This window comes from Callospermophilus lateralis, chromosome 2, assembly GCF_048772815.1.
Source record: "Callospermophilus lateralis isolate mCalLat2 chromosome 2, mCalLat2.hap1, whole genome shotgun sequence".
Classification (NCBI taxonomy): Eukaryota; Metazoa; Chordata; class Mammalia; order Rodentia; family Sciuridae; genus Callospermophilus; species Callospermophilus lateralis.
The window spans coordinates 149,026,089-149,053,393 of NC_135306.1; the positions used below are offsets into that span (position 1 = coordinate 149,026,089).

The 27,305-nt window shown below is 40.8% G+C and overlaps 1 protein-coding gene across 5 annotated transcripts; it reads right to left on the minus strand.

Annotated features, from left to right (window-relative positions):
* Nucleotides 1–9,594: 9,594 nt before the first annotated feature.
* Neu3 (neuraminidase 3) lies at nt 9,595–21,913 on the minus strand. 5 transcript variants are annotated; one of them, XM_076843966.2, is made up of 4 exons: nt 21,860–21,913; nt 21,624–21,737; nt 16,330–16,541; nt 9,595–10,886 (listed from the first exon to the last, which is right to left on the minus strand). In XM_076843966.2, exons 2-4 carry the CDS (start codon nt 21,685–21,687, stop codon nt 9,855–9,857), a joined length of 1,308 nt encoding a protein of 435 aa, XP_076700081.2. In that variant the 5' UTR covers nt 21,688–21,737; nt 21,860–21,913; the 3' UTR covers nt 9,595–9,854. The 5 variants fall into 5 exon arrangements, with proteins under 5 accessions (XP_076700081.2, XP_076700084.2, XP_076700082.2 ...); XM_076843969.2 differs by lacking the exon at nt 21,624–21,737 and adding an exon at nt 18,501–18,734 and having other exon boundaries at nt 21,860–21,903; XM_076843967.2 differs by lacking the exon at nt 21,860–21,913 and adding an exon at nt 18,501–18,734 and having other exon boundaries at nt 21,624–21,705.
* Between the last annotated feature and the right edge of the window lie 5,392 nt (nt 21,914–27,305).

Genomic DNA, 27,305 nt, shown 5'->3' on the forward strand with positions numbered 1-27,305 from the left:
ACTTCTCTTAGATATCACAAGGAGGGGAGCCAGGCTTTGGGCCCAGAATCCTCCAAAGAAGCCAGACATCATGGACTTCCCAGCCCAGAGTTCTCAGGCAGCAGTGATTAGTCCTAATTTAGCTACTCAAGACCAGGGTTTCTATGGCCCACTCGGTGATACGCAGAAAACAATGAACCTCTAGACAGCAGCAGCCTTACAAGCGCTCTACTCTTGGCTGGATTTCAGGCTCTTCTTGCCCCTTGGCCAGGCACTTTTGAATGCCATCAAAAGCAGCAGCCTTGCCCTAACACAGCCACTGACCTGAGCTCCTGAATCTAGAATGTATCTGTTCCTAGCTGCCAGGATCAGCCCTAGCCCCACAGTAGGGATGCATTAGCTTTTGACTCTGGATCCTTATCAGGCCCACGGAGCCCAGGAGGTCTATGAGGATTTGTCCCAACTCCTGATTCTGGACCTGTGCCCTCCCACTGGAACTCCTGGAGCACTGGGACATCCACTAGCCTAGAAAGCAAACAAGGATTCCCTACCCTCAAGTCCCTCTCTTTCTCACATAAAGCTCTGGCCTCCAGGGTCATCTTCCCCTTTAGGTCTTCTCTCACTGATAATTATTGCCATCACCAACTGGCCTTTGGAAACCCCATTGTTCATTTTCAGGGTTCCAGATGAGCTCAGCAACCATTCGTTAATGTCAGCTACATAGTAGATGTAGGGCTATAGTGTTCAAATCAGGCCTTCAGGCAGGATTTCTTTCTGAGTAACAGCAAAGGGAATGGTAAGTGCAAGGGTTACTGAAATGCAAAGTAGATCTTCCTCAGTTCCAGCCTGGGGTCCTCTTAGTGGCACCTACCTGAATCCAGGGTTCACTTTAACTTGAGATGCTGGGAATCATCCTCTGGAACACTTTGATTCCAGGAAGTCTCAAATCAAAACAAGTGAGTCAAAAAGGGCAGGAGTGTCCCATCCTGTCTAAGACCTACCTTTGAGTTCTGAATTTTGTAGGATCTCTACTTATCCAAGCGATTGAAAATGGAACAGCCATTCAACAAATATTTATTGAGTCCTACACTACATTAGCAGAATAAGATGATGAACAAATAGACTTGGTCCCCTCTCCTTAAAGCTCATACCAGCCAACAGGCCAAACTCCATGTCCTAAAACCATCCTTCAATTTTAATACAGAAGTCTGAGCTTTTAAACTGGCACACAGAGTAGCAGGAAGGGCACCATTCCCTTTTGAAAATTTCCCAATGCCTTGACCCCAGAGAAACTTGAGTCTAGAGTCCCTGAGTGGAGAGAGCTAGTATCAAAAGGCAGTCGCAGTCAGGAGGACCTCTGCCTTGTGGCCACACACAATGTAACCACTGAGGGCGGAATATAACAGTCCAGACCTTACATAGTGTCAGGTTATTGTCTGATAGGAATCTTGTAACCCATCCTCTTGATTCCTGAGTCTCAGATTTGACCCACAAATCCATGGAGTTCAGCAATCTTTAGCTTGGCAATTCTCTAGACGACTCACATGCCCTGACCCTTATTCTCCCTTTTTGCAGGCATATAAAACCCCTTTTCACAGAACTGAGTCCTCAGCAGCTCAACTAACTCAAGGTCTCTTTGTCTACCACCTACACAGTCCTTGGCCGAGTCCTGGGGCCATGTAAACCTGTCTTACACACGGAAAAGCACCTTGTGCCCAAAGGTCCAAGTCTGTGTCCAAACTATAGTATCACTTTTATAATCTCCATGAGATTAGGTAGGAATATCAGTAGGAAACCCAGGCAATTGCCAAGTCATAGGAAAGCTGACTTTCTAACCCAGCAAGAATACAGCTGACTGGCAGGCTAGGGACTCAAGTTAGACACCTATTTGGGAAATTGAGCTTGGTTTCACATGAACATTCAAGTAACAGACACTGTTCCCCCTACCTCATGGGGAGTATGAGTAGAAGGTAGGTGAGGGAATAGATGGAGAGGTAAGCATTACAACTGAATTCTATTCAAAGAGTGGTCCATGGACATGCAGCATCAGCATTCCTTGATAGCTCATTATAAATGCAAATCCTCAGGCCCTACCCCAGATCTACTGAATTAGATTCTTGGGGAAGGAAACTTGAGGATGAGGGGCTGAGAATCTTTTTTTTTTTTTTTAATCCACCCAGGTGATTCATAAGCAAGCATAAGTTTGAAAAGTACTGCTAATTACACTTAGTTCAGGCTGCTATAACAAAAATGCCTTAGGCTAGATAATTCATAAACAACAGAAGTTTATTTCTCACAGTTCTAAAGGCCAGAAAGTTCAAGATCAAGGCCAGCAGATTTGGTGTCTGAAGGTTTAGTGAAGGCTTGCTTTCTGCCTCACAGCCTGAACCCTGTAACTGCATCCTCACATGACTGAAGGACAAAGGGGCTAATAAGCTGCTTTAGGCTTTTTATGAGGGTCCCAGTCCCATTCTTGAGGACAAGCCCTCATGACTTAATTACTCCCCAAAGGCCCGTTTTCTTAATGTCATCACCTTGTTAAATTTCAACATATGAATTAAGGGAGACACAAGCATTTAGCTCTAGCACCCACCGTGCACATGTGATGGGCTAATATAATTACTACAGGAAAAAACAAAAAGTCCCAGAAGCTTCCATTCTCTGGACACCTACTATGTACCAGACACTTTTAAACTCTTATCTAAGTTTTAATATTGTATCACTTCATCCTCACAACACTATGAGGGACTTTTATTACCCTGGTTTTTATAGATGAAGAAACTATAAAGATACTTGCCCATTTAACCTTTTCAATGCTCAGTTTCCTCATTTGTAGCTTGGGGACAATGATGCCTTGCTTTTTTGGCTGTTACAAAGATGAGAGAATATGGAAGACCATTCACATTGCTTGGGAGCTCAGACCTAGCTACCAGGTACAGCTCAAGAGACTGGCCCACAGTGGGAAAAGACTGAGGCAGCACTGCTAGCTAAAGCCAAACACAAAAATCTATTTCCAAATTGTGGCTCGGAGAGCTTCCCAGTGCCTGCAGGCCCCTGGGCTTCCCATTGGCACTAAGTCGGCTTCACCTGTTATCAAGTTCTATGTTTACCCCTTCAGGGAATCCATGATCTCATTTCTGGTTCTATTCCTAGTTGATGACAACAAAATCTATGTTTAGAATGACTCTGGGTTTTGAAAAGGCAGCTACTCTAAAGGTTGGGGGCACTGGGATATAATTCCAGTAGATCTGGGCTTCCAAGGAGAAAAAGAAATGCATTTCTCTTGGATAAACAGAAAAGGATGACTTTGGTTTGAGCACATAGTGAGACCCCACTGCTCCAGGGACCATCACCTTCAGCTTCTTACCAGCTGCTAAATGCCCATCATGCTCCAAGGACTTAGGCAACACCACTCTGCCTCATATAAACCTGTGAAGAAGCATCATCTCACTTCTGCCTCTTTGCTGAATGACCAAGACAGAGGTTTGGAATCAGTTCTGTCTTCATCACTTACTGGGTGTTTAACACTGAAATATCTATCTCTAAAAGAGTTAACAAGAGAATATATAACTCAAAGCATGCAGTAGGCACTTTACAAATGTTATTCTCCTTGCACCTTTCTTTCCTATAATATGCTGGCCTTCTAGCAGGCACACAGGACAGATGAGGCAGACCAAGTCCCTTTCTGACTACTTGTGGCCTCTTCCATACCTAGATTAGGTAATTCCTCATAGTAAGGAAGCAAAAGATACAGGGAAAAGTCAGAAGGTTGGTCAAAACCATCAGGCCTGCAGTTTGCTCAAGGGATGGCTGTCAGCCTTTCAGTGCCCTCCTCAGTGGGCCCCGCCACCCTCTCTCCTCTGTAATTCATTCTTAGCACTCAAACATCACATGCTGCCAGTGCTGAGGATCTTGAAGATCAAAGGTCGGATAAAGGCAATTTATCTTCCTGTTTATATAACATAAATTTCAGAATTTACTGGCCTAGCAAGTGCACACAATCCCTGGTGAGGCAAGAGGACATGGATGTACTCATGCTATAGTTGAATAAACTGCTTTCCAGAGACAGCCAGTAACTCACACAAAGCCATACAGCAGGTTAGTGGCTAACTCTAGAACAAGGATCCTGAGCTCCCTGTTTCTCCAAGTAAGGTCCTCTGCAGTCTATCCCAATGTCTCTCTTGGGTAACGTACCTTTTACATAATACTGTCAACTTTAGTAGACTGGATTGACAGCTAATTACTTATGGCTTATATTTCATCTTCAGGTAGTGACTAACAGGTCATGGTACCAAGTAATCAAATTTTCAGTGAGAATGGATATTTAAATTCTTTGGGTAGGAAGTTATATATATCAAACTCACAGTAGCTTAAAAAATAAAATAAAGGTGAGGGGGTCATTGGTTCCCACAACAGTGAAGGGCCCAAGTGGATGGCATCAGGATGCTTCCTGACTCTGTTTCTAATGCATGCAGACATTTTTCCAAGGATATTTGGAAAAATGGTCAAGGATATTTGTCTGTGGTTCTAGGCCACCAACTTCCCATTTCAATGCGCCTATTGGACAGCTTGTCTAAAATGGCAGGTATTCTTTTTCTTTGGTACTGCTATTACTAAATCCCTAGGATGGTGAGAGTAGAGAGACCCTAATAAAGTTACTAAAAGCCTGGGGAGGTTTAAAAATTCGAACTCCCAAAATGTAAAAGTAAATCCATGGCATCAACTTCTTGTACTCCATTTTGGTATAAGGGTATATTTTATGATAATTGGATTAGTTATATTTTACCTATTTTTATAGTGCTTGAACTTTTCAAAAAGGATCAACTCTAAGCCAAGTGCAATGGTGCACACCTGTAATCCCAGCAACTCAGAAAGCTGAGACAGGAGGGTTGCAAGTTCAAAGACAGCCTCACAATGGTGAGGCACTACACAACTCAGTGAGACCCTGACTAAAATAAAAAATAGGACTAGGGATGTGGCTCAGTGGTTGAGTGCCCCTGAACTCAATCCTCAGTATCAAAAAAAAAAAAAAAAAAAAAAAGGATCAGGTCTACTTAATTTATAATTGGTATTTATGTTTAATGCAGTTTTAATCAAATTTGTTACTGTATAAATATTTTAAAGGTTTTAATATTTTGATATGAGTTTAATAATGTTCACTACTAAAGTTTACATAGCTGACTTGTGTATTCCTATCAAGCCCCAAAGCCCTTCAGACATTAAGCCATCTAATAAAACATGTAAAAATAAAACAGAGCACCAGATTTTTAAATGATTATATAAGTAATCACTGTAAACTACTTTAAGAGGTAAAGTAGAAGTTCTCCAAACTTTGTTTGATCATATGGGACTCTCAGTATTATGGCAAAAGATTTGCCCATTTGAAGCCTTTTCAAAAGTGAATTTAACAGACTGATCTGACAGAACACAAGAAGTTGTGCTAAAATATACGGCCAAATCCAGTAGTGTCTTATAAGCATCCCAATGTAACTAACAGAAAGTCAGGTTAAAATCAGAAGTTAAAACTAAAGCCCATTCATTAGGTAAATATTTGTGGGCTTTTCAGCTACAGCTTGATAATAACTTTAAAGTGTTTTGAAATACATAAGACATGCAGTGATGAGTATTGGATCTGGGGTCATTGTGACCCTGTACACCCTGAATCCTCTATTTATATGGCCTGCTATTGAGTTAGTCTTGGTAGCCCCTGCCCTGCTTCCCTTCACAGTCAACTATGTTCAAATGGCAATGTGTAAAGGCACAATGGATTGTTATTATTAAAGTTTTCTAAAAGTAAAAGTTCTTGTGAAAAGAACTGCCTCAAATTCATTTTTGAAGTTGAGAATAGATAGTAGGATGATCATCATCTCAGTTTCCTTAACCAAATAACAGTGGTCAACAAAATTAAGCTTTTTACTCTTCTTGCTTCTAAGAGTGGTGGTAGTTTTATGATATAAGGAGTATTTTTGGTACTTGGCATCATAATGCCAAGACCACTCAGAACATGCTGAGTCTCAGCATGTTCCTTGGAGTCCTAGAGGAGTGGCAATTACAGAAAATCTAATCAGGGACAGAGGGAAAATACCTGTGAAATGAGAACCCTGAATCATAGCTTGGGTTTAGGCTTGGGCTATAATTTGGAGAACATCTGGCAGGACCAAGCCAAAGAAAAGCCCATTCCCAGGAAATACTATGACTAACCTGGAAGCAGGCCAGGGCAAAGAACACTCATTTAAGGTGAGCATTCAGCAGGTTTTGAATATTGTGCAACCTACAGAGAGACATAATATCCTCCTTGTAGCAGAACTCCCCCTGGGCCTCCTTAGTTAGTTCCAGAAGGCCAACTCATTTATTCACTTAGCCTGTCTTTTCTACTGTCTACTCTTTTCCAGACCCTATGCTGGGTTCAGAGGACAAAGACAGCAATCAAACAGTCCTTACTTTCAAGGAATTCCAAATGTAATAGAAAAAGTATGTATTTATAGATAAGTCATTTAACATATATTTTTTTCAAGGTAAAAAGGACAGAGAGTAGTCAGACAGACTTGGATCTCAGAAGTCTCTAGCCTAGCAGAGGCCTAGAGAGGTACATACAGAGCAGCCTGTGGAAGAATTGAAAAGAAACTCAAGAGTATAGCCTCTGACAGCAACATGACATCTCTTTCAATAATGCAGTAGGGGAAACTTATAGTCTACTGGGGAAGAGAGAGCAGCCAGATCCAGGTGGAGATATCAATCCTACAGCCTTGGGTTGACCCCTATGGGTCCTTTGGATTACCCAACAGGCAAAATGAAAAGTTTCTTATCTCTGGCTATAGTCACAAACATATTTGGCCACCTGAGGGGAAACTGGTCACCAGGAAAAACAGGTACAAACGAAGCACAAAACAACAAGGACCGGAGATAAATATTAAAGAGCTGAGGAGTTAAGGAGCATGAGTAGATCAACAGTTTGAATGGGTGGGCAGTTGATCTGGGTGTACACCTAGTGGTGGGCCATGTGTGCTAGATGCATCCATTCTCTAAGAGTCCAAGGGACAGGACGGTGGGCTTTGGAGGGCAAAGGATCATTTGGTCCCAAGAGGTCCACTTCTGCTTTCCTCTTTTCTTCACAGCTGTCACCACCTTCCCTATCTTTTCCACTCTACCATCCAAAGTGTGGCTGAAATGGGCTTACTTAGGGTAGGTTCCAGGACCCTGAAGGCCTTGGGTGACTGGCACCAGCACTGGAGTGCCTATAGCTGTGTTTTCACTTGGCATGGCCAACTTAAGCTAGCTTGGTAGGGCTGGGTTGGCACTCCTCTCAGGCCAAGCTGCAGGCCTGTGCAGGGTTCTCTCCCTTCCTATGGGTTTCAGGAACATCCCCAGCCTTTTGTCATTTCTTCTTCACAGCAGCTACCACCTACACCATCTCTCCAGCCCAGACTTCACAACGGGGCCACATTCTCTCCCTTCCTAAAGGTGACAAACTCATATCTGCTGATCTTTTTCTTCACAGCTGCCATCACCCACTCTAGGCCTCATTCTGGATTTCCTGTGTCTCCGACCCTCTTATTATTCCTTAAGTAAGCACATAAGCCCTTTTCCAATTAAAAGTTTCACTGCTAGCCATTAAGGAGAACAAACATGAGGTAAGGGAGGAGTACAGGGTGAGGGGCAATTAAGAGATGGATATCTTATGAATACTGATATTACACAGCTTTGGTCTATGCTGGCACATGACCAAGATCCCTTCCTTGACTCCTTTAGACAATCCTAAAGAAGTCTGGATGTTCCTTTATCCCTGGTTTAGAATTAGCCATCCTTCCATTCCCTATCTAGTTGGGGTGTAGTGCTCAGGAAAGCTTTGCTGAGCAAGGCATTTCTACCTCTTAGGAGGGGGTAGAAATGCTTTTTTAACTCTCCTCTTTCTGAATTCTTCCCTCCCCACCCCTAGGCCTCTGCCGTCCTTCACTTGGCCAGCTTGACAAAGGTCTTCCCTGATAGTGGGCTTCATATAAGGAAGTAAAGGGAAGTACTAATGTATTATTTTATCCCCAAACTGGAAGGTCCTGCATGTTAGTAAGCAATGAGAGCCACAAATGATTCTGAACTAAAAAATGACAACAGAAGTACCTTGCATTATGCAGAGCCACTCAAGAAATATTTAAATAAATGTACACACAAATGGATGGAGATCATAACTGTACTAAGAAGATTACTTTGGCAAATGTATGAAAGGCTAAGTGGATTTTTAAAATCCATTCAAAGTTACAGTCTTAAGCAATATGCTCAAGTATGACATTCTTTACCTGACTTGTATAACCACAACTCTAGCCTCCTAGGCTGCATCCCATAACTAGACTTACTCTTCATGGTCATTACCTAGCACCAAAAAAATATTTAGCTGATATGAGTTTAAGGCATTATCCTCCTTAAATAGGGAGAAAGATAGAGACAAAAATAAATCTCATGACAAAATTTCTGTCACAATAACAGCCTATTGGGGAAACAATCTAAGATAGAAGCAACCATTGTAATATCATGTGAGAGACCCATGACTGACTAAGTAAGTTCAGCCCCAAAAGTCTTAGATGGAGAGTCATCCCCACTTCAAAAGTAGTGATTCCAGTAGGTCCAAACAAATAGGCCTGATTTACAGGTTTACAGCCTATGATCTTCCTAATGGGTGAGGACCTTCCCCACTGATAAAGGAGAGGCTGGGCCACAACAACATTCTGAATAAAACCAACTTGGGGAAAACCCAGCAGCCTGGACAAGCCCTTGGACAGAGGACTCCAGGTATACTGAAGATGCAATTAAAACAATGACATCAGGAGTTACCATCATCCCAATTTAGAGCCCAATAGCTACCAACTATCTACCATCAGCATTTTTTTTCTCTCAAATATAATTCCTTTTCTAGCCCCATAAACTGTGAGCTCCTTGAAGGGACCATAAGAAGTTTTGTCCATTTTTTTGTTTTGTTTTTAGAGACATGGTCTCTCTATATTGTTCAAATTGGCCTTGAACTCTTTGAGCTCAAGTGATCCTCCTGTCTCAGCCTCCTGAGTAGCTGGGACTATACCAACATGCGTGGTTTGTCCATTATTCTAATATCCTAAACCTATGTCCTTTTCCCAACAGGAATCACTCTGATGGGAAAATGAACATCATCAAGATAATGATATCAGAAGTAGAAAGCACCATCATCAAGGGCTGCTGGTTTCTCATTTTTCTCCCAGGAAATGTTTTCTGAATAAGGAAGGAAAGGTTGAGCAGAGCTGCAAAGCTGGAGAAAGTAGGCAACCTCATGATTCCTCAATTCCTCTGGGATGGACAGTCTGCAAAGCTTGGAGCATGATTAGAAGGGTAAGGGTGTTTTGTTATTAAATATGAAAAACAAATCCATGTCTTTCTTCTTGCCTCAACCCCTGTGTGTAACCTTATAGGATGATTAGAGAAGAGTCATTTGAAAAGAAAGTCCTCTGACGCCCATTCTGAGCAGAATCCTTATGCAGCCAGGACTTGCTGATCATGGAACATATAGGTTCTCTGCTTCTTCTAGTAATGGGAAGACAAGAGATCACAGAATCAATTCTCTCATTTTACAGATGGACACCTGAGGCCCAGGAAGTTCAGGTATCAAGTCCAGTGTTCTAAAACAAGCCAATTCAGTGATCTTTTGACTGCAGGAGCTATGGAAAATTTTTCATTTTGCTCTTTGGAAGAGAAATGAAAAAAAGGCAGAGAGCAGAATATTAAGGGTTTGATTCTCTATATACCTCAGTAACCTCTGTTATCCTGGCTGTGGCTGCCATTCTTTTCTATGGAAAAGTCAGTAAATTATTTGTCTTGAATTGGCTCAGGTTCCTACCAGGACTTGTGTAGATCCCCTATATGCAGCTTAGCATCTCTTGGTCTGAAAACAGACGGAAGGCAATTTGCTCACACTCACACTCGGTCCCACACTCAAACAAACATCCAAACAAGCCCTCCTCCTCCACAGCGGCCAGATCAGAGTAGCCACAGGGCCCGCAGTGCAAGATCCAGGGATGAGACCAGTGGGCAATCTCCAAGGGGTTCTGGTTGAGGTAGATGCCCAGGTCAACTCTTTGTTTCTTACTAGTTGGGTGTGAGTATAAGAGCCATGTTTCTGATGTTGTTCCAGCTCCTTCCTCCAGCCTCAGTGAATTGTCCAGCAGAGGGCTCTCCTGAATGGTAGGAGCATCTTTGCCACCTGTGTGCTGGCATCTACGTGTGTTCTCCAGGGGCCGAAAACTCACTACACTGCCTTGGCAGCCATGTGGGGGTTCACAGAGCTGTGGGCTCAGGGTCTGTCTCTGAAAGCATTCACCATGATCAGTGCTGAGAGCCTCTGCTCGGTACCTGTTTGGTGTCCGGGCACTGCAATAGAGCACAGGATGAGCAGCCTTCCTGGTCACCTCTGCCACTTGGCACTCCACTGTCACCAAAGGTCTAATGAGCTTACCATGATGCCATGTCACCCCTAAGTCATCACTGTAGATCATCAGGGAATGAGGCCTTGTTTTACATGGCAGTGTGAAGCAAAGGCACCGACAAGGGAAATAGTAGGCGTACGCAGGGATGACCAGCCTCCCTGATTGCAGCTGGATGCCATGCCCTGGGCCCACAGCAAATGTGGCCCAGTGCTTCAACTCTGAGCCGATGACATCTTCAGTCAAGTCCCTCACCTCACTCCACGAGCATCCAGCATCCTGACTGCAGACAAAGCAGAGGCGGGCAGCATTCCTGCCTGACACAATCTGTTGACGTTCGGTGACATGGTTCTGCACGCAGATGAAGAACAGATACACACAGCCACTCTTTTGCTCCCACACAGGACAGGGGTTCATGGTCCGATGCCCAGGTAAAGTGGCTTCCACCAGTGGCTTCAGGGGTCCCCACTAGTCAAGAAGAAAGGAGAGACAGGGGGAGTGAGATCCTAATGTAAGATATGAGGCTCATTAAAAGCATTGGTATTTTTCATAAACAGAAAATAAATGATATTGAAATATACAAAATTATTCTTTTTTTGTAGTACCAAACATTAAATTCACAGCCTCATGCATGCCAGGAAAATGCTCAACCACTGAGCCACATCCACAGCCCTAAAATCTAAAAAATTCTAAAGGCCCAAGCAGTCCCCAAATTCTCAAGTATTGTAGGATGACCTATAAAGTTGGAAAAAGACATGGCTAGATATCATACATGTGATCCCTTCTGTCTGAAATGCTGTTCCTTGCTTTCTCTGGACTTCCAAATCATCCTCCAATACCCAACTCAAAAGTCATCTCCTTTGTGAGGCATTCCCTCTAAGTTACAGAAATTATAAAACATTGCAAATTTTTTGTAACTGTCTCCCTGCCTAGATTATGAGACATGTGAGGGTAGAAACCAAATTATACTAATTTTATTAAGTCTAGTGCCTGGCACATGTCATAACTAAATAAAATTTTACAAAAAAGAAAGGCAAAAAAGGAAGGAGAATTGTGAAGAGAAGAGAAGAAGTGGGGAGGAGAAAAAGAAAAGGAAGGAAAAAAAAGAAAAGAAAAGCAAGGTTAGGTTTAGTGGCACACACCTATAATCCTAGCTGCCTGGGAGGTTGAGGCAGTAAGATCCCAAGTTTGAGGCCAACCTCAACAACATAGCAAATTCTATCTCAAAATAAAAATAAATAAATAAAAGGGCTGGGGATATAGCTCACTGGTAGAGTTCCTGGGTTCAATCCTCAGTACCATAAAGAAACAAACAAACAAATAAATAAGGGGGCTGGGGTTATAGCTCAGCAGTAGAGCACTTGTTTCACACATATGAGGCACTGGTTCGATCCTCAGCACAACATAAAAATAAATAAATATATTCGAAAAAAATATACTCTAACATTAAAAAACTATAATTAAAAATAATAAAAGTAAATAAGAAAGGAAGGAAGGAAAGAAGGAAGAAGAAAAGAAAAGCAAGCAAGCAAAGCAAAGCCAGGCAGGAAAACAGAGAAGTTTTAGGTGAATATAGGGAAATTAAAGACAAAGATTTTTTTTCCTTCCTGTGCTACCCTGGGAGGCAATTCACAACACTTTATTAAAAGCTCAAGCACAAAATCAGAGATATCTCATTCTAACCCTGCTTGCATCCCCATTGTGAGACAGACATTGGGTGAGCTGCTCAGTCTTATTTTCCCTCAATCTCTTTACCAACTAAATGAAGAATTTAAAAACATCTACACAGAGGAGTATTATAAGGATACAATGAGATAATGCCTAATCAGACATATCACAAAGAAAGGCCTAATCTCCTTAATATATTTTAAAAATAATACTAGAAGTTTGTAGGAAAATTTCCAGAACCCTAATAAAAATGGGCTAAGGACAAGATAATACCACCAAAAGAAAGAGGGAAAAAAACTAAAGAATGTTCAACCTCACACACAAAAAGGAAATGTAAATTAAAACTAAACTGACACAATATTTTCATATCACAATATTTTCATATGGCAAAACCATACAGTTTGAGAATATTCTATTGGTAAAAATATGAAGAAACAGGCACCCTCATGTATGTATGCATTAACTATCCAAGACAAAAAAATAAATTTTCAAAAAATTTAATTTCTGCATTAATGGGAAAAACAGATGAAGCAAAGTTCAGCTCAGAATCTCAGTCATACTGGACCATAAGAGTTTTCTAGTGCTACTCCCACCCCACAGAGGGATCTACTCTAAGACTCCTGGATTTAAAACCCTTCCTTAACCTAGGCTAGAGAAAGAAAACTCCGGATTTCTTGGGCAGTCCCTTCTGTATCAGAATACCTTGCACAATCTAACCAACTCAAAGATAAGGGATAAAGTCAACTTAATCATTGAGTAGCTGGGGAGTCAAAGAAGCTCAGTCATCCTTGTTGGCTAAGAAAATGATTTGGGCCAGAAATGTCTAATGCACAGTTGACACAAAAGTAGAAGAAACTGTAAACAAAGCACTGAAACTTTAGAATCCAAAATTATCTAAACCAACTGGAGCAATGGAGGCATAACAAACAAGCTAAGGCTTGACAGATAAAATAGGTTATGAGCTCAAGAACTGGGATAAGAAACCTGATTAAAGAATAGATGTAATGACTAAAAAGCATATAAAATGATGCTCACTGGAAAAAAGGAAAAGAAAGGTGGGGGGAACCTATAAAAATTGAAGGAAGAGTAGAAGGGAAGAAAGGGATGGAGAGGGAGGAGGGATGGAAAAGTGGGTATATTGGGGAATGATATTGGCAGAATTATATTGTTATATTGTGTACCTCATTATGTACAACTATAATGCACCAATAAAAAATGTGGGAGAAAAAAGATGCTCACATCACTAACCATTAGGGAAACAAATCACAACCACACTGTGGGGTTGTGGCATAGTGGTAAAGCATTTGCCTAGCAAGCATGAGGCCCTGACACAAAACAGACAACAACAACAAAAAAAAAACAATGAGATCTCATCTCACACCCATAAGAATGGCTACTATAAAAAATAAGTTCTGGCAAGGGTGTGGAGAAACCAAAACACTTGTACACCATTGGTGGGAATATAAAATATTGTGACCAATAGGAAAAACAGTAGTTACTTCCTCAGAAAATTAAATATAGAATTATTTTATTTTCCAGCAATTCCCTTCTGGAAATATATGCACACCCTTACTCAACATAATGTTATTCACAACAGCCAATAGGTGGAAGCAACTCAACTGTCCTTCAACAAATGAATGGATAAGCAAAATGTGACTTACACTACAATGGTATGTTATTCAGCCTTAAATACAAAGAAAATTCTGATATGGATGAACTCTGAGGATATTATTATACTAATTGAAATAAGCCATCACAAAAAAATGAACATTGTATGATTCCACTTATGTGGGGTATTTGTAATAGCCAAATTTTTAGAAATAGAAAGTACAATAGTGGTTGCCAGTGGCTGGGAGTCTCAGTTTCGAAAGATAAAAAAAGTTTTAGTGGTGAGCTGCACAGTTTTAATAAAATTAACACTAAAATGGTTAAGATGTAAATTTTATGTTAGATATCTCTTACCACAATTAAAAAATGAAAAAAAAAAAGGAAAGAAAAAGACTTAAGAGGTTTCAGCTGACCATCTATTCAATATTAGTCAACTGTGTCATGCAGCTGCCAAAACAGTAGATGCTATTTTACTTTAGGCTGCATTAAAGGATTCAAGGTGAGATAGATATGAAGTAGTTAGCCTACCTCATTGCTGAGCTGACCAGTCTATACTTGAAGTCTAACTTCAATTCTGAATACTACACTTAAAAAAAAAAAAAAATATATATATATATATATATATATATATTTTTTTTTTTTTTTTTTTTTTTTTTTTTTAGGTGTAGATGGACACAACATGTGCTGAGGATGGAACCCAGGTCCCGCCCACACTAGGCAGGCACTCTACCGCTGAGCTACAATCCCAGTCCCTGAATACTACACTTTTAAAAAAGGACACTGACATCTCAGACCAGACCCCAAAGTCAGTAAGAGACCAGAAACCAAATTAGGACCATTGCCTAAAGAGCCACTAAAAGAAAGAAAGCTGCTTAGCCCAGAAAACAGAAGACACAAAGGGCATGAACATACTTCAAAGAGTAAGCTCTCTGCCAAAGGGACTTTATCTATATTATATATAGATACTGACTGCTTTAGAAGGCAGAACAAGATCGATGAATAATTATAAAAAGGCAGAGATTACCTCATTTAAAAGAAAATTTAAGTTGCCACAGGATTAGAGTCTTCATTTGAAGAGTTATGCAAGCAGACCCTTTCTGGGAAATAACTAATGTTGAATTTTGGTTGCATAATTTGTATCATCAATTACATCCTACAGATGATGAAACAGTTAAGAGTCAAGTATTTAAGGTCAGAGAGCCAATAAATGTAGATTTCTAATGACTCCAAAGAAACACCTTACCCACTAAGCTATTATAGTAATCAGTGGAATATATATTTTTCCATATTCCAGATTGGAAAAGGCATTGAGATGATGATTTTCCTAACTTCAAGACTCTTTGGTTAAGTAAAACAGAAGATGAAAGTAAATAAAATAAGAGAGAAGAGTTAAAGTGGACAAATTTTGTGAATGTATTTGACTACTGGGCAGTGAGGTTATATAACAGATATGATTTGATTACAAAAAATGCTTAATAGTTCTCTGGCTATGATAAGAAAGCAAACAACATGACCACGGGTCATGGCTGTCCTAAAGAAAATTAAATAGCTAGATATCCACATTCTGCTGGGTTGCAGAGGTAGGCCTCTTTGGAGGCCAGTTATTCAAACAAGGAGCCTGATCCTGGGGAGCCATGAAGACAACTCAAGGAAAAAAGGTTTAAGAATAGGGATTGTGAGCCAATGACACCAAAAGCAAGAATAGGGTTGTTGACAAGACCCATTTTAAACAGAATAACATTTGCACTGTAACAGAAGAAGATATCTGCTATGAATCTGAAAGTTTAATGGTAAGATTTCAGATATCTGTAGGTAGAAAAGTAGGGTAGGTTAGGGAGATTAATGTACATTTTATAGACAGAAACACAGCCATACATTTTTTTTAAACAAGACTCTCAAAGCCATTGTCTCCTCTGATCCTCATTTTAGTCACTCTGGGAGTAAGGAAGGCAACAAGAAGAAATATGGAGTCTGAATAACTTCGGAGCTTCCAGGCCTAGGAGCAGCAACTATTCTTTCTTCCCTAAATATTTGGTAAAAATGTGCTACTTAAGGGCAAGGGTTCCAGCTTCAATTATACCACTTATTACATGTATGCCCAAAGCAAGTTGCTTTAATTCTCAGGCCCAGTTTCCTCCTATAAAATGAGAATAATAATACATACCTCATATTAAGCATTTAGTAATAGTATTAATATGGCTAATATTGTTATTTACTAACTGTGGTCTCAAGTAAGTCACTTACCTTAGGGAATAGCAAAATTGAACTAATAATGTTTCCTTCCTTGGGTGATTTATACAAATTACTGGAAATAGAAATGAAAAGCTCACCAAATGTAGCTGAATCTGAGCCATGGAAGCCTCCTCCTACCACTGTATTATGGCTGCTTGACCTTCAGCAAATGGCAGCCTCTCTGAGGCTCAGTTTCCTTATAGGTGAACCATGACTGACAACAGTACCTAGGACACAGAATAGCTGTGAAGATCCAATGTTTCCCTGGCACACAACAAGCACTCAGTTGAGAGCCACCATTTTTACTGTTTTTCCTTCCTCAGCTCCCCACACAGGGTTTTTCTAGCATTGATGAGATCTGTAGAGAAAAATAAGGCCCAGGCCTAGATCTGGGATGAGTCACCTGAACTGAGTGCCCAGTCCTCAACCCTCGCCTCAGCACCAGGTGGAGTGCATCCACATCCCTGCTTGTTGAACGCTTCTCTGCAAAGGCCAGGAACGTGCAGGTGGGGGGCACATAGAGCAGGGCCGGGATCCGGTAGGTAATCCCTTTCTTGTCTTCCTGCTGGAACAAGGGGTTGTTGAAGGAGGATGATGTCACTTCTTCCATGATTTCTGCAAGGACAGGAAGCAGCTCAATGTGTGTGTCCATACACAGATGCTGGTCTGTATGCAAGTTTTCTTTCATTCCATTGCTGGTGGGCACAGGGAAGACACAGATGAACTGAAATGTTTATTTTTTCATGTAAAGGTAATACCATGGTCTCAAAACACAATGTAAGCAATATGCTTGCTCATTTGACATATCTGTTCTCCAAACTCTGTAGGAATCCTATGTAGCCTAAGTCAAGAGTGTCTCTCCCCAGAGAGGTTCTGCATTTGTTCTGCTCAGAATCCAGGGGTCTTAACAGCCTAGGATGGTTTTCAATGTCAATTTCTTGATGCAGGGTTTGTAGAGTATTGGGTAACATAAATATAAACCCAAATCCATTTGAGTTAATGTCTGTGATTAATAATTCTATCGAGAAATTTTCTCCCTGTATTGGAGCCTAGGATAAAAGGTAATCTTCTCTTCCCCTTTTTTCCCTTCTCATTTTTATTGGCACATTGTAAAAATATATAAAAGCATATTCATATATGCACATAATTTGATCAGTTTCATTCCCTCATATCTCCCCTTACTCTAACCTCCTTCTTCCCAATTCCATTCTTCAACCCTACTGGTCTCCCTTCTTTTTTCTTTTTTTTAATTTTTATTTTTTTAATTTGTCCTTTTTAGATATACCTTCTATTTTCATGAGATTCATTTTTTCCTTTTTTTTTTCTCTAGCTCTCACATATGCGAGACAACATATTAAAATAGCTCCTGAATTTCTTCATGCTGAGGATAAAAACTTCCTCATACAAAGGTCAGATGCCAAGGAAACTAACACTGACAAAATATCTAGCTAAGATAGACTAGCTAAAATTTACATATGCATATCACTTAACTTTTTTTGCAATTTTTTAAAATTTTTATTCTTTAATTTGTTTTATTTAGTTATACATGTCAGCAGAATGCATTTATGCACTTTGATAAATCATACATAGATGGGATACAATTTCATTTTTCTGAGTATACATGTTGCAGAATCATATTGGCCATGTAGTCACATATATACATACAGTAACAATGTCTGTTTCATTCTATTATCTTTCCTATCCCCACATCCCCTCCCATTCCCCTCCCATCACTTCCCTCTACCTAATCCAAGGTAATTCCCTAGTGCCCTGCCCCCCGCCTTATTGTGAATTAGCATCCACATATTGGAGAAAACATTTGGCCTTTGGTTAGAGAGTCTACAGACTGGGAGGAAAATCTTTACCACATGCACCTCTGATAAAGCATTAATCTCTAGGATATATAAAGAACTCAAAAAACTTTACACCAAAAGCACAAATAACCCAATCAATAAATGGGTTAAGGAACTGAACAGACACTTCACAGAAGAAGAAATACAATTGGTCAACAAATATATGAAAACACGTTAAACATCTCTAGCAATTAGAGAAATGCAAATCAAAACTACTCTAAGATTTCATCTCACTCTTGTCAGAATGGCAATCATCAAGAATACAGGCAACAATAAATGTTGGCAAGGATGTGGTGAAAAAGGTACACTCATACACTGCTGGTGAGACTGCAAATTGGTGTAACCACTATGGAAAGCAGTATGGAGATTCCTCAGAAAACTGGGAATGGAACCACCATTTGACCCAGCCTTCCCACTCCTTGGTTTATACCCAAAGGACTTAAAATCAGCTTACTATAGTGACACAGCCACATCAATGTTTATAGCAGCTTAATTCACACTAGCTAGACTATGGAACCAAACTAGGTGTCCCTCAATAGACGAATGGATAAAGAAAATGTCGTATACATATTCAATGGAATATTACTCAGCTTTAAAGAAGAGTGAAATTGTGGCATTTGCAAGTAAATGGTTGGAGTTGGAGAATATCATGCTAAGCAAAATAAGCCAATCACTTAGCTTTTGTTTCTATAAACTGTATTCATTTCTGTAGTGGATTTACCTTATTAGCTGTAGGATCCAGAGAGCAACATTCTAGCTGCTTTTCCCCCACTTTGATCAAACTGCATAAAATTCATTTTTCCTTTGTACATCCATTGCCTATTTCTTATGCAAGCAGGTGGCCAACAGGGATCCAGGCAGTTTCCTTGGTTTGGCTGTCAGTAACAATACAATCCTTGACTTTGAATCTGGTTTATTTCACTTAACAAGATGCTCTCCAGCTCCATCCATTTTTCTGTGAATGACACAATTTGTTTTTCTTTATGGCTGAATAGAACTTCATTTTGTACATATACCACATTTTCTTTGTCCATTCATCTGTTGACAGATACCTAGGCTGATTCCAATTGTGCATTGTGTTGCTATAAACATTGGTATGCATGTATCTCTATAATATGCTGACTTTAATTCTTCGAATAAACACCAAGGAGAGGGAAAGCTGGGTCATACAGTGGTTCTATTCCTTGTCTTTTGAGGAATCTCCATATTGATTTCCAACGATAATTAAGAGGTAAATGGCAATCTTCTTTGTTATCTTTGTGTCAGCCAGGAGATTTTTCCCTAGTTTACCCTATCAGAGAGTGTACACCCAACAGTGTGGGCCAAGTAAGCTCCTGCCTCATATAGTTAACATGCTCTGCCTGGATCTCTTTTTATGACAGCTACAGAGCTCATTCTCTTATCTCCTTCAGCTCATCCAACTAGTGAGCACTTCCCTGACAACTTCCTTGTCTTCTCTGCCCTTTTTCCTTCTCTTTCTCCATTTCTTACCTTCTGATAGCTCATATATTACACTTGCTCAATACATACTTCAGAAGAAGATCAAAAAAGGGCAAGGATATGTCTATTTTATTCACTGTTATAACCTTCATACCTAGAACCAGCCCTGGTATATTATAGGAACTCAAATATATGTTGACTGAACAAATAAATGAAGTGGATGTTAGAAGAGAAAGAGAAGAGCAGAGCGAGTGGACCTGAAAAGCCTATAGGCAACAGAAAACAGCAAAAAGACTTTCAGTAGTACAGTAGGATATAAAGGTAGAATGCAAATGCTATGAGCAGTGATGGGTCTGAAGAGGTCAGCAGACTCCTGATCCTAGGAGGCTCTGATACCTATTAAGGCGTTTATCCCACAGATAGGGAGCCACTCTAGAGCTTTTGGAAAAGGAATGGTGTGATTATTTTAAACCAATCTCTCAGGCAGCTTTCTGAGCAATTAATTGTAAGACAAAGTAGTACCACTTTTAGCTACAGTCCTCTAGTCAATTAGGACAAATTTCCAATAGTACATGAATGATTCATTTAGTCACTTGATTTTAATTTAGGAACTATGGGTCACTATCATGGGGAGTAGGGGAGATGGCCTCATGAGTCAAAAGAAAATCCACTCCCCTCCAATCTTGGGCTTTCAACAGTATAATCAAAAAACAGGCCAAGGTAGAGTGTCTTCTTTATGTACCTCTCTTCCCCAATTCAGGCCCTCCTGCCAGGGAGGGTCAAGCTTTCTTCTAAGTACACATCTGTCCCTGAGCCAGGCTGGTGTAATGGTCAAAAGTAATGGTTAAAAAACTATTTGAACCGAGAGGACTACATACCTTGGGCATGTTACTTAATTTCTGTTCTTCTCTTTGCTTCAGAATCCATGTTACCTGTCAGCAGTCTCACAGATCTCATTTTTACTGAGTCTTCTGATTTATACCATTTTCTTTTATACTTGATTTAATCTCGTTTTGTTCATCATAGCTCTAGGAACATTAGACTACTCTGTGTGTGTGTGTGTGTGTGTGTGTGTGTGTGTGTGTATCTCCATATCCCATATAGGTCATTCAAATATAGGTACCATATAGCCTACTGCTATTCCATCTAGGTGTGTATATATAGTCATGATATTCACACAACAAAACTGCCTAATGATGCATTCCTTCGTAGGTATTGTCATCATTCCATGATGCATGACTGCAATAACAACAATTATAATTCCTCTTCTTAAGAGCATATAAATCCTTCTTTATCTCTGGGAGAGATCATACTTCAAACTCTTAGAAGTTAATACTTTAATAATGAGTTATATCTAAATATTAATCACTTAGCCAACATATAACTATTAACATCTAAAAAGGAATTCTCAAGGTGATAAAAATGAAGCACTGGATGGGCATGGAGTGCGATAGAAGAACTAGGAAAAGGAAAGGGAGAGGAAGTGGAGAGATCACCAAAGGAACAGCATTTGTCATGTGGCTGGATTAATGTCCCACCTCCACTTGGTACTGTGACCTAGTGCTGGTTACTGAATCTCTCTAGGCCTTAGATTCCTTGTTTGTAAGATGTGGGTAATACCTACTTAAGACAACCCAAATAAAGAACCACTCAAAAGTGACTTTCAAACTTTAAAGCACTATACAAATAGAAGTCTTACTACAAATTTAGATATCTTTACAATTTCACTTGTGGGTCTATCACTATAACAATTAGTTATTATCAATAATTTTTTATTTATTATTATATTGATCACGTTAGCAGTGTTAATACAGATAGTCTGGCATGGACATCTAAAGTTTTTCTACAATGTGCTTGGAACTAAGGATGGAGAAGAATCTGACACAGGAATGCTTTGGAACTGTTCATTTCAGCAAAGAACTCAAATTAATGTCTGCTCCATAGAATCCTCTTCCTATTAAGTGCTCCCTGCTCTTTTACTAAGAGTACAGTGAGGAACAGACAATAAAGTCTGACCTGGCTTTGGGGTGTGGGGAGCTTATATAAGGACGCTCAGTAGCAAAACGTGGACCAAGCTCCAGATCTCCTAAATTCCAGCTCACGACTGTTGGTGCCGCCCACAGATACCTCTGTAGTAAGAGGGATTTTCCTTGTCTCAGTTCTCCTTCATCTCCACAACACTCATTCCCACTGGCTGAAGTTTGGCTTCAGTGGGAAGAAAACAAAAATAGCCAAGAATGCTTTCTGACTGTCAGGTCCTAACCAACCGCATGGCTCTAACCCAACATTTCCCAAAGGCTGGATTTCCAAAGCGCAGATGGTGCCTTGGCATCGGACCCTACAGTGACAGGGCCCCATTTTCCTGCGGCATGGGGTGGCTTTCCTGGCTCCCAACCTCGCTCACCTGCGCGGGACCCAGGCTCCTCGGTGGCTCTCGAGGCTGAGCTGGGCGCGAGGGGCTCTTCCATGGGGCGCAGGGCAGGCCCTCAGGTCTGGACACCGAAGCCCGGGAGAATGGCTGGCACCAGGGATGGGGAGACGGTGAAGGAGAAGGAGAAAATGAGAACCTAGAGACCAACCCCGAGAAGCGAAGAGCGAGGTGCTGGCCGGAAAGAGGACACAGGAGACACACACACAGACCTGGGACGGAAAGACGCTCCGGGGAGCTAGCAGCCGCAGTCCCCAGCCAGTCCGCCGGCAGTTGGACTGGCAGTTGGCATCAGCCCCCGCGGGGCGGCCCCAGCCTCGGCCACGCCCCTCTTCTCCACCCCCTCACCGCGCAGTCTCGGTCGTCCCTCCTCCTTTCAGTCCCGCATTCCCACGCTGGTGTCTATTGGTTGGACGTTTGAGAGGTCTCACCGCTTAAAACTTCCCTGGACAGCCTGAAAGTGGAGCAAAGGTTCCAGGCTTCAGCGGGAACTGCAACAAAGACGGGGGACCAAAGCGTAAGGCACTCCTTGCAAAAAATACATGTAAAAAGATACAATAATACAACATATACGTGTCTGTATAAATACATTTGCATGCTTGCATTTGACATGGAACATTAAGTTCATTCTCTTGTTTCAGTCATGGAAACTAAGGACACCCTCCCCTAAGATGAAAAAGACCTCTCCAAGGTCAGTTTTAGTTGGAGCCAATAAAACATAATGGCAAATGCTAAAAAAGGGATAGACTGCTAACTTAGAGGATGTCAGAATTTTAAACTTCTATAAGTTTGAATTCATGATGCAGAGAAAATACAGGAAGTGCCTGGAATTTCCTCTGGTGCCATAAAGAACTCACAAAAGGGTGGGGTTTTCTCAAAAGAACACAAGAGCCAATCTGATGTGTTTTTCTTTTAAAGGGGGTGGGGTGGGGGGCACTAGAATCAGAGACCAACCCAGTCAGTACTATTGAGCTCCACATAAAAGGAACTGGGATTCCTTTGGGAGAAATGGCTGGTTCAGATTTGGGGAAGAAAATGCACACTAGATTAACCTACCTTTTGCCTTGCCAGAAAGCAAAGAAGCCATAAACTGCTACTGAGATCATTTCACAAGAGTCAACCTGAAAGTGATCCCACTGGCTAAATACTGAAAAAAATTGAGCATCTAAAAGGATGACTGGATAATATTAAATGTTAAATTTCATGAGTTCATCTTGACATGGAGAATAAAATCTCTGGTCACCTCAAAGGTTGCTAAGGAAAGAATCGAGCGTTTATTCCAAGCCCTTTCTTATACAAACCATATTTCAGTTGATGGGGAATTTTTTTTATAAAACAAACAACTGATGAGTGCCAAAAGAATGATAGAACACCTTCACTTTGCAGCCTCTAATGAAATAATGAATCTAGACAATAATTATCAGTGGATGTTAACACCATTAGATGAAAAGTTTGGTACAAAATTTTATAATAGATCAGGTCAAAAACACCAGAACACATTGAATAATTATAACATCACAATGAAAGGCAAGAAGATATTATATGACAGTAAAAACTACACAACCTCCTCTGAAATCTTCTTACCAAAAAAATCAATGAATTGGATGAAAAACAAATGATGCCATCCTGATGCAAGTAATCAGATCTACCACCTGGTAATTTCTACAGGAAAAATGACATTGTTTTTCAACAAATAACAAGGGGAAAAGGAGGGGACTGTTATAGATTAAAATTTAAAATGTTATGATTTAGATATGAGGTGTCCTCCAAAAGCTCACATATGATATATGCTAGAATTTTCAGAGGTAAAAATGATTGGGTTATGAGAGTCTTAACATAGTGGATTAATCCACTGATTTGGATTAACTGGGCAGTTAACTGTAAGCAAGTAGGATGTGGCTGAAGGAGGAAGGTCACTGGGGGTGTAACTTTAGGGTTTATATTTCGTCCCTGGTGAACAGAGCTCTCTCTCTGCTCCTGGTTGCCATGTCCAGACCTGCTTTCCTCTACCATACCTTCCTGCCATGATGTTCTGTCTCACTTTGGGCCCAGAGCTATGGAATCAGCCAACCATGGATTAAACCTCTGAAACTGTGAGTCAAAATAAACTTTTTCTTTTCTATGTTTTACTTTTCAGTTTGTTTTTTTGTTTGTTTGTTTTGTTTTGTTTTGTTTTTGTTCACAGCAATGAAAAATTGACTAAAATAGAAACCAACTAAAAGAAAAACTGAACCTTGTTTGGATGCTAATTTGAATAAATCAACTCTAAAAGAGACATTGAAACAATTGAGAAAATTTTACCATTGTCCAGACTTTATGATATATTCATGAATTGCTAATATTTTTAGGAGTAATAATGATAACATAGTGATGTTTTAAGAAAATCTTCCCAAGTACCAACAAGTCCCCAGTTTTCAGATCTTAATTTCTAACATTGTTCTTTTTAAAAAGTAACCAGGTTCCCTTGGGGAAATAATTGATTCCCAAGCTGGAACAGGGAAAAAGACTAAGTGTGGAACATTACATGGTTCCATAAAGTATGAAAGAACTCAAAAAGGACATGACTTTCTCACACAGGAGCCAACTCAAAGGATCTCCTAAAGGCCAAAGCTAGAACCACTTAGGTGAGAAAATATTGGTAGTATTAGATTATAACCCATAGACTAAAATAAAAGCTGAGTCTATAACTATATGAATAATAGAATAAATAAATTTGGGAGAAAGCTTTGCTCTTTCTTATAGTAGAATTTCAATTAATAAAAATAGAAAATTATCATTAGGTTCCCTCTAAAGGCTTACAAGACTTTATTTGCCCTAACAAGATGATACAGAAAATATAATTGCATTTATAAAATACCAAAATAACTCAGATATTTTTCAGTGCTTCATTCTGAGTCTGAGGCTCGGCCACCAGGATGGGTTGATTCTATTTTCCTTTGTGTGATGGACATGGGGACACACTTCCCAAATTCTTCCTCAATGAAGGTTTGTGGCCACCACACCTGAGATATACTGTTAGGAGTGTTGACATGCTGTTAGGAGTGTTGTCAGAATCATCAGCTGTCACATCTTCCAGGGATCTGCTTACAGCTGCTTCATCCAAGGTCATGTCCTTTTCCAGGTGGGCCCACACCCAACATTGCATAATCAACGCTGGGGCATGAAGATCTGGTTTTTCTGGCCCAAGTTAGCTCCAGAGCAACCCATGAAGTCAGTTAAGATTGTCATTGGGGCCAGGTGTGGTGGTACATGCCTGTAATTACAGCCCCTCAGAAGGCTGAGGCAGGAGGATTACAAGTTTGAGACTAGCCTGTGCAACTTAGCAAGACCCTGTGTCAAAAACAAAATTAAGGGGCTGGGGTTGTGGCTCAGTGTAGAGTTCTTGCCTAGTACCTGTGAGGCACTGGGTTTGATCCTCAGCACCACATAAAAAAATAACTAAAGTTTAAAAATAAAAGAGGAACTCTGGGGAATTTAAAAATTTAAGTTAAATAAAAAGGAATGGCAGTATATCTCAGTGGTAGAGCACCCCTGGATTCAATCCCCACCACAACATACACACACACACACACACACACACACACACACACACACAAATTGTCATTAGGCCAGCATATCTCAATTCCCTCTGTCCCTCTATACTACCTTGCTTGCCTGACCCTCACTTCCACAAATGATATCCTGACCCACTACCACCAATGAATGGGTACGTAATAAAATGTCCAAATCTTTTCTGCTGAGTCCTTCAAGTTCTTTCTTTGGAACTGAAAAGCAATACACTGGGACATTTGCAGCCCTGGGATTGAAAAATTGGCATAATAGGCAGGATCCCAAAGAGAAACTTGTCAAGTTGACTCCAGAGTTGTGAAAGCGCATGGAGTCTGCGAGGGAACTCCGGGAGCCACTTAGGCTCAGTTCCAGGGAATACAGGAACAGTTAGGAACTAGAAGGAGGCTCATTTTGTACAGGTTGATGGCAAAGATGTGCTGTCAAGGCATTTAGAACAGACACCTGTCTACAGGTCATGGCTTGCCATTAGGCTAAACTGAGGGAAATCACAGGCCCAGAGTCCAGGGAAGGGCACTGGGACTAGTGAAAACTGGGACCTTCGGTGGAACTCACTCAGGGAATCCAGTATTGCCAGTCATTCAGAAGTGGCAGTAGAGGACAAAACAATAGTGGAAGCTAGACCTGTAATGGTTCAAAAGTTAAAGACCCAGCAGAAGCAGGCTGGGGTTTGAATCCAGATCTGCTCCTTGCTCCACAGAGAGATTTACATTCCCCCATGAGACCATATACTCCTGCCGAGCTGGTAGAACTGGGGTCCAAGTTCAGGCAAAAAATGAAAGGAAGTGTACCTGCATGGCTGCTCCACCTTTGGGACACTGGAGCAGATGGCATAATGTTGAATGGTACAGAATTGTCTAAGATGGCTTCAGTAACTGCTCACTCTGCTTTATGTCAATGGCACATCAGGGATGCTGATTGAAGAGTAGGGGTCATTACTAACTTGGCTTCTTCTTGCCACTCACAATATGTGGCCAAATTCAGGAGCTATTTCTATTATGGGCCTCAATGGAAGAATCACAGAGCTATTTGTGAGAACTGGGAATGAAATATGCTATTTATGTGCAGCCTTTCCCAGGACCAGACAGTGTGGCTTTTACTGCCAGAATGAAGGATGCAGAGTCACATGCAGCCCTGCCATCCAGTTATGGTGCCCTCGTGTCAATATTATCTATCCCTGTTAGTAGGGCAGCCCTCCAGCAAGTAGCACGTGATAAAGCAGATCTAGGAAAGACAGAAAGATTGTGACAGAAAGTAGGAGTCCATAAAACCCAGCCCAAATTGGCACCTCATGGAGTCTCCAATAGACAGATGTGGGTAGAATTAGTATCAGCAGGAGTAGATGAAAGGAAAATAGACATCCTAATCCCACCCTGGTACAGTTGTGAAAACAATTGCCAAAGGACAAGGTTCCAGCCATTACCTCTCAATAAGGAGACAAAAGGGGAGGCAATCAGAAAGGTAGAATGGATTCCTACTGTAAAAAAGAGACAGAAACAAGCTTCTCCTATTAGGAGATGTAATGAAAGCAGAGCCCATGACTACTCCTGAGAAGTCTTTGAGTCCTTGGGTATGAATGACTATGGAAAAGGTCAAGATTCAGGGACCCAAGTCATGTCTTTGGACTGGAGGCTATATATAAAACTGGCAATACTTTGGTCTTCCAAAAATTTAGAGAGCGGGGCTGGGGTTGTGGCTCAAGCTGTAGCGCGCTCGCCTGGCATGCGTGCGGCCCAGGTTCGATCCTCAGCACCACATACAAACAAAGATGTTGTGTCCACCGAAAACTAAAAAATAAATATTAAAAAAATTCTCTCTCTCTTAAAAAAAATTAGAGAGCATCAGTGAACATGGGAGCTAAGTGAACATTGACATATGGTAATCCTGATAAAGTCTCAGGAAGGTTAACTGCTGTTGATGGATACAAGTGGTAAACAGTGAGAGTCCAAGCCAAAATGCTGACTCTGTAGCCTGGACACCGGCCACCCACCCTCTATCAGTGTTCCTGAATATATAATAGGTGTTGATAGCTTGTGGGGTAAATGCCTGCAAGCTACGATAGGGAAGTTCCATTTAAGCATATGTCAGCTG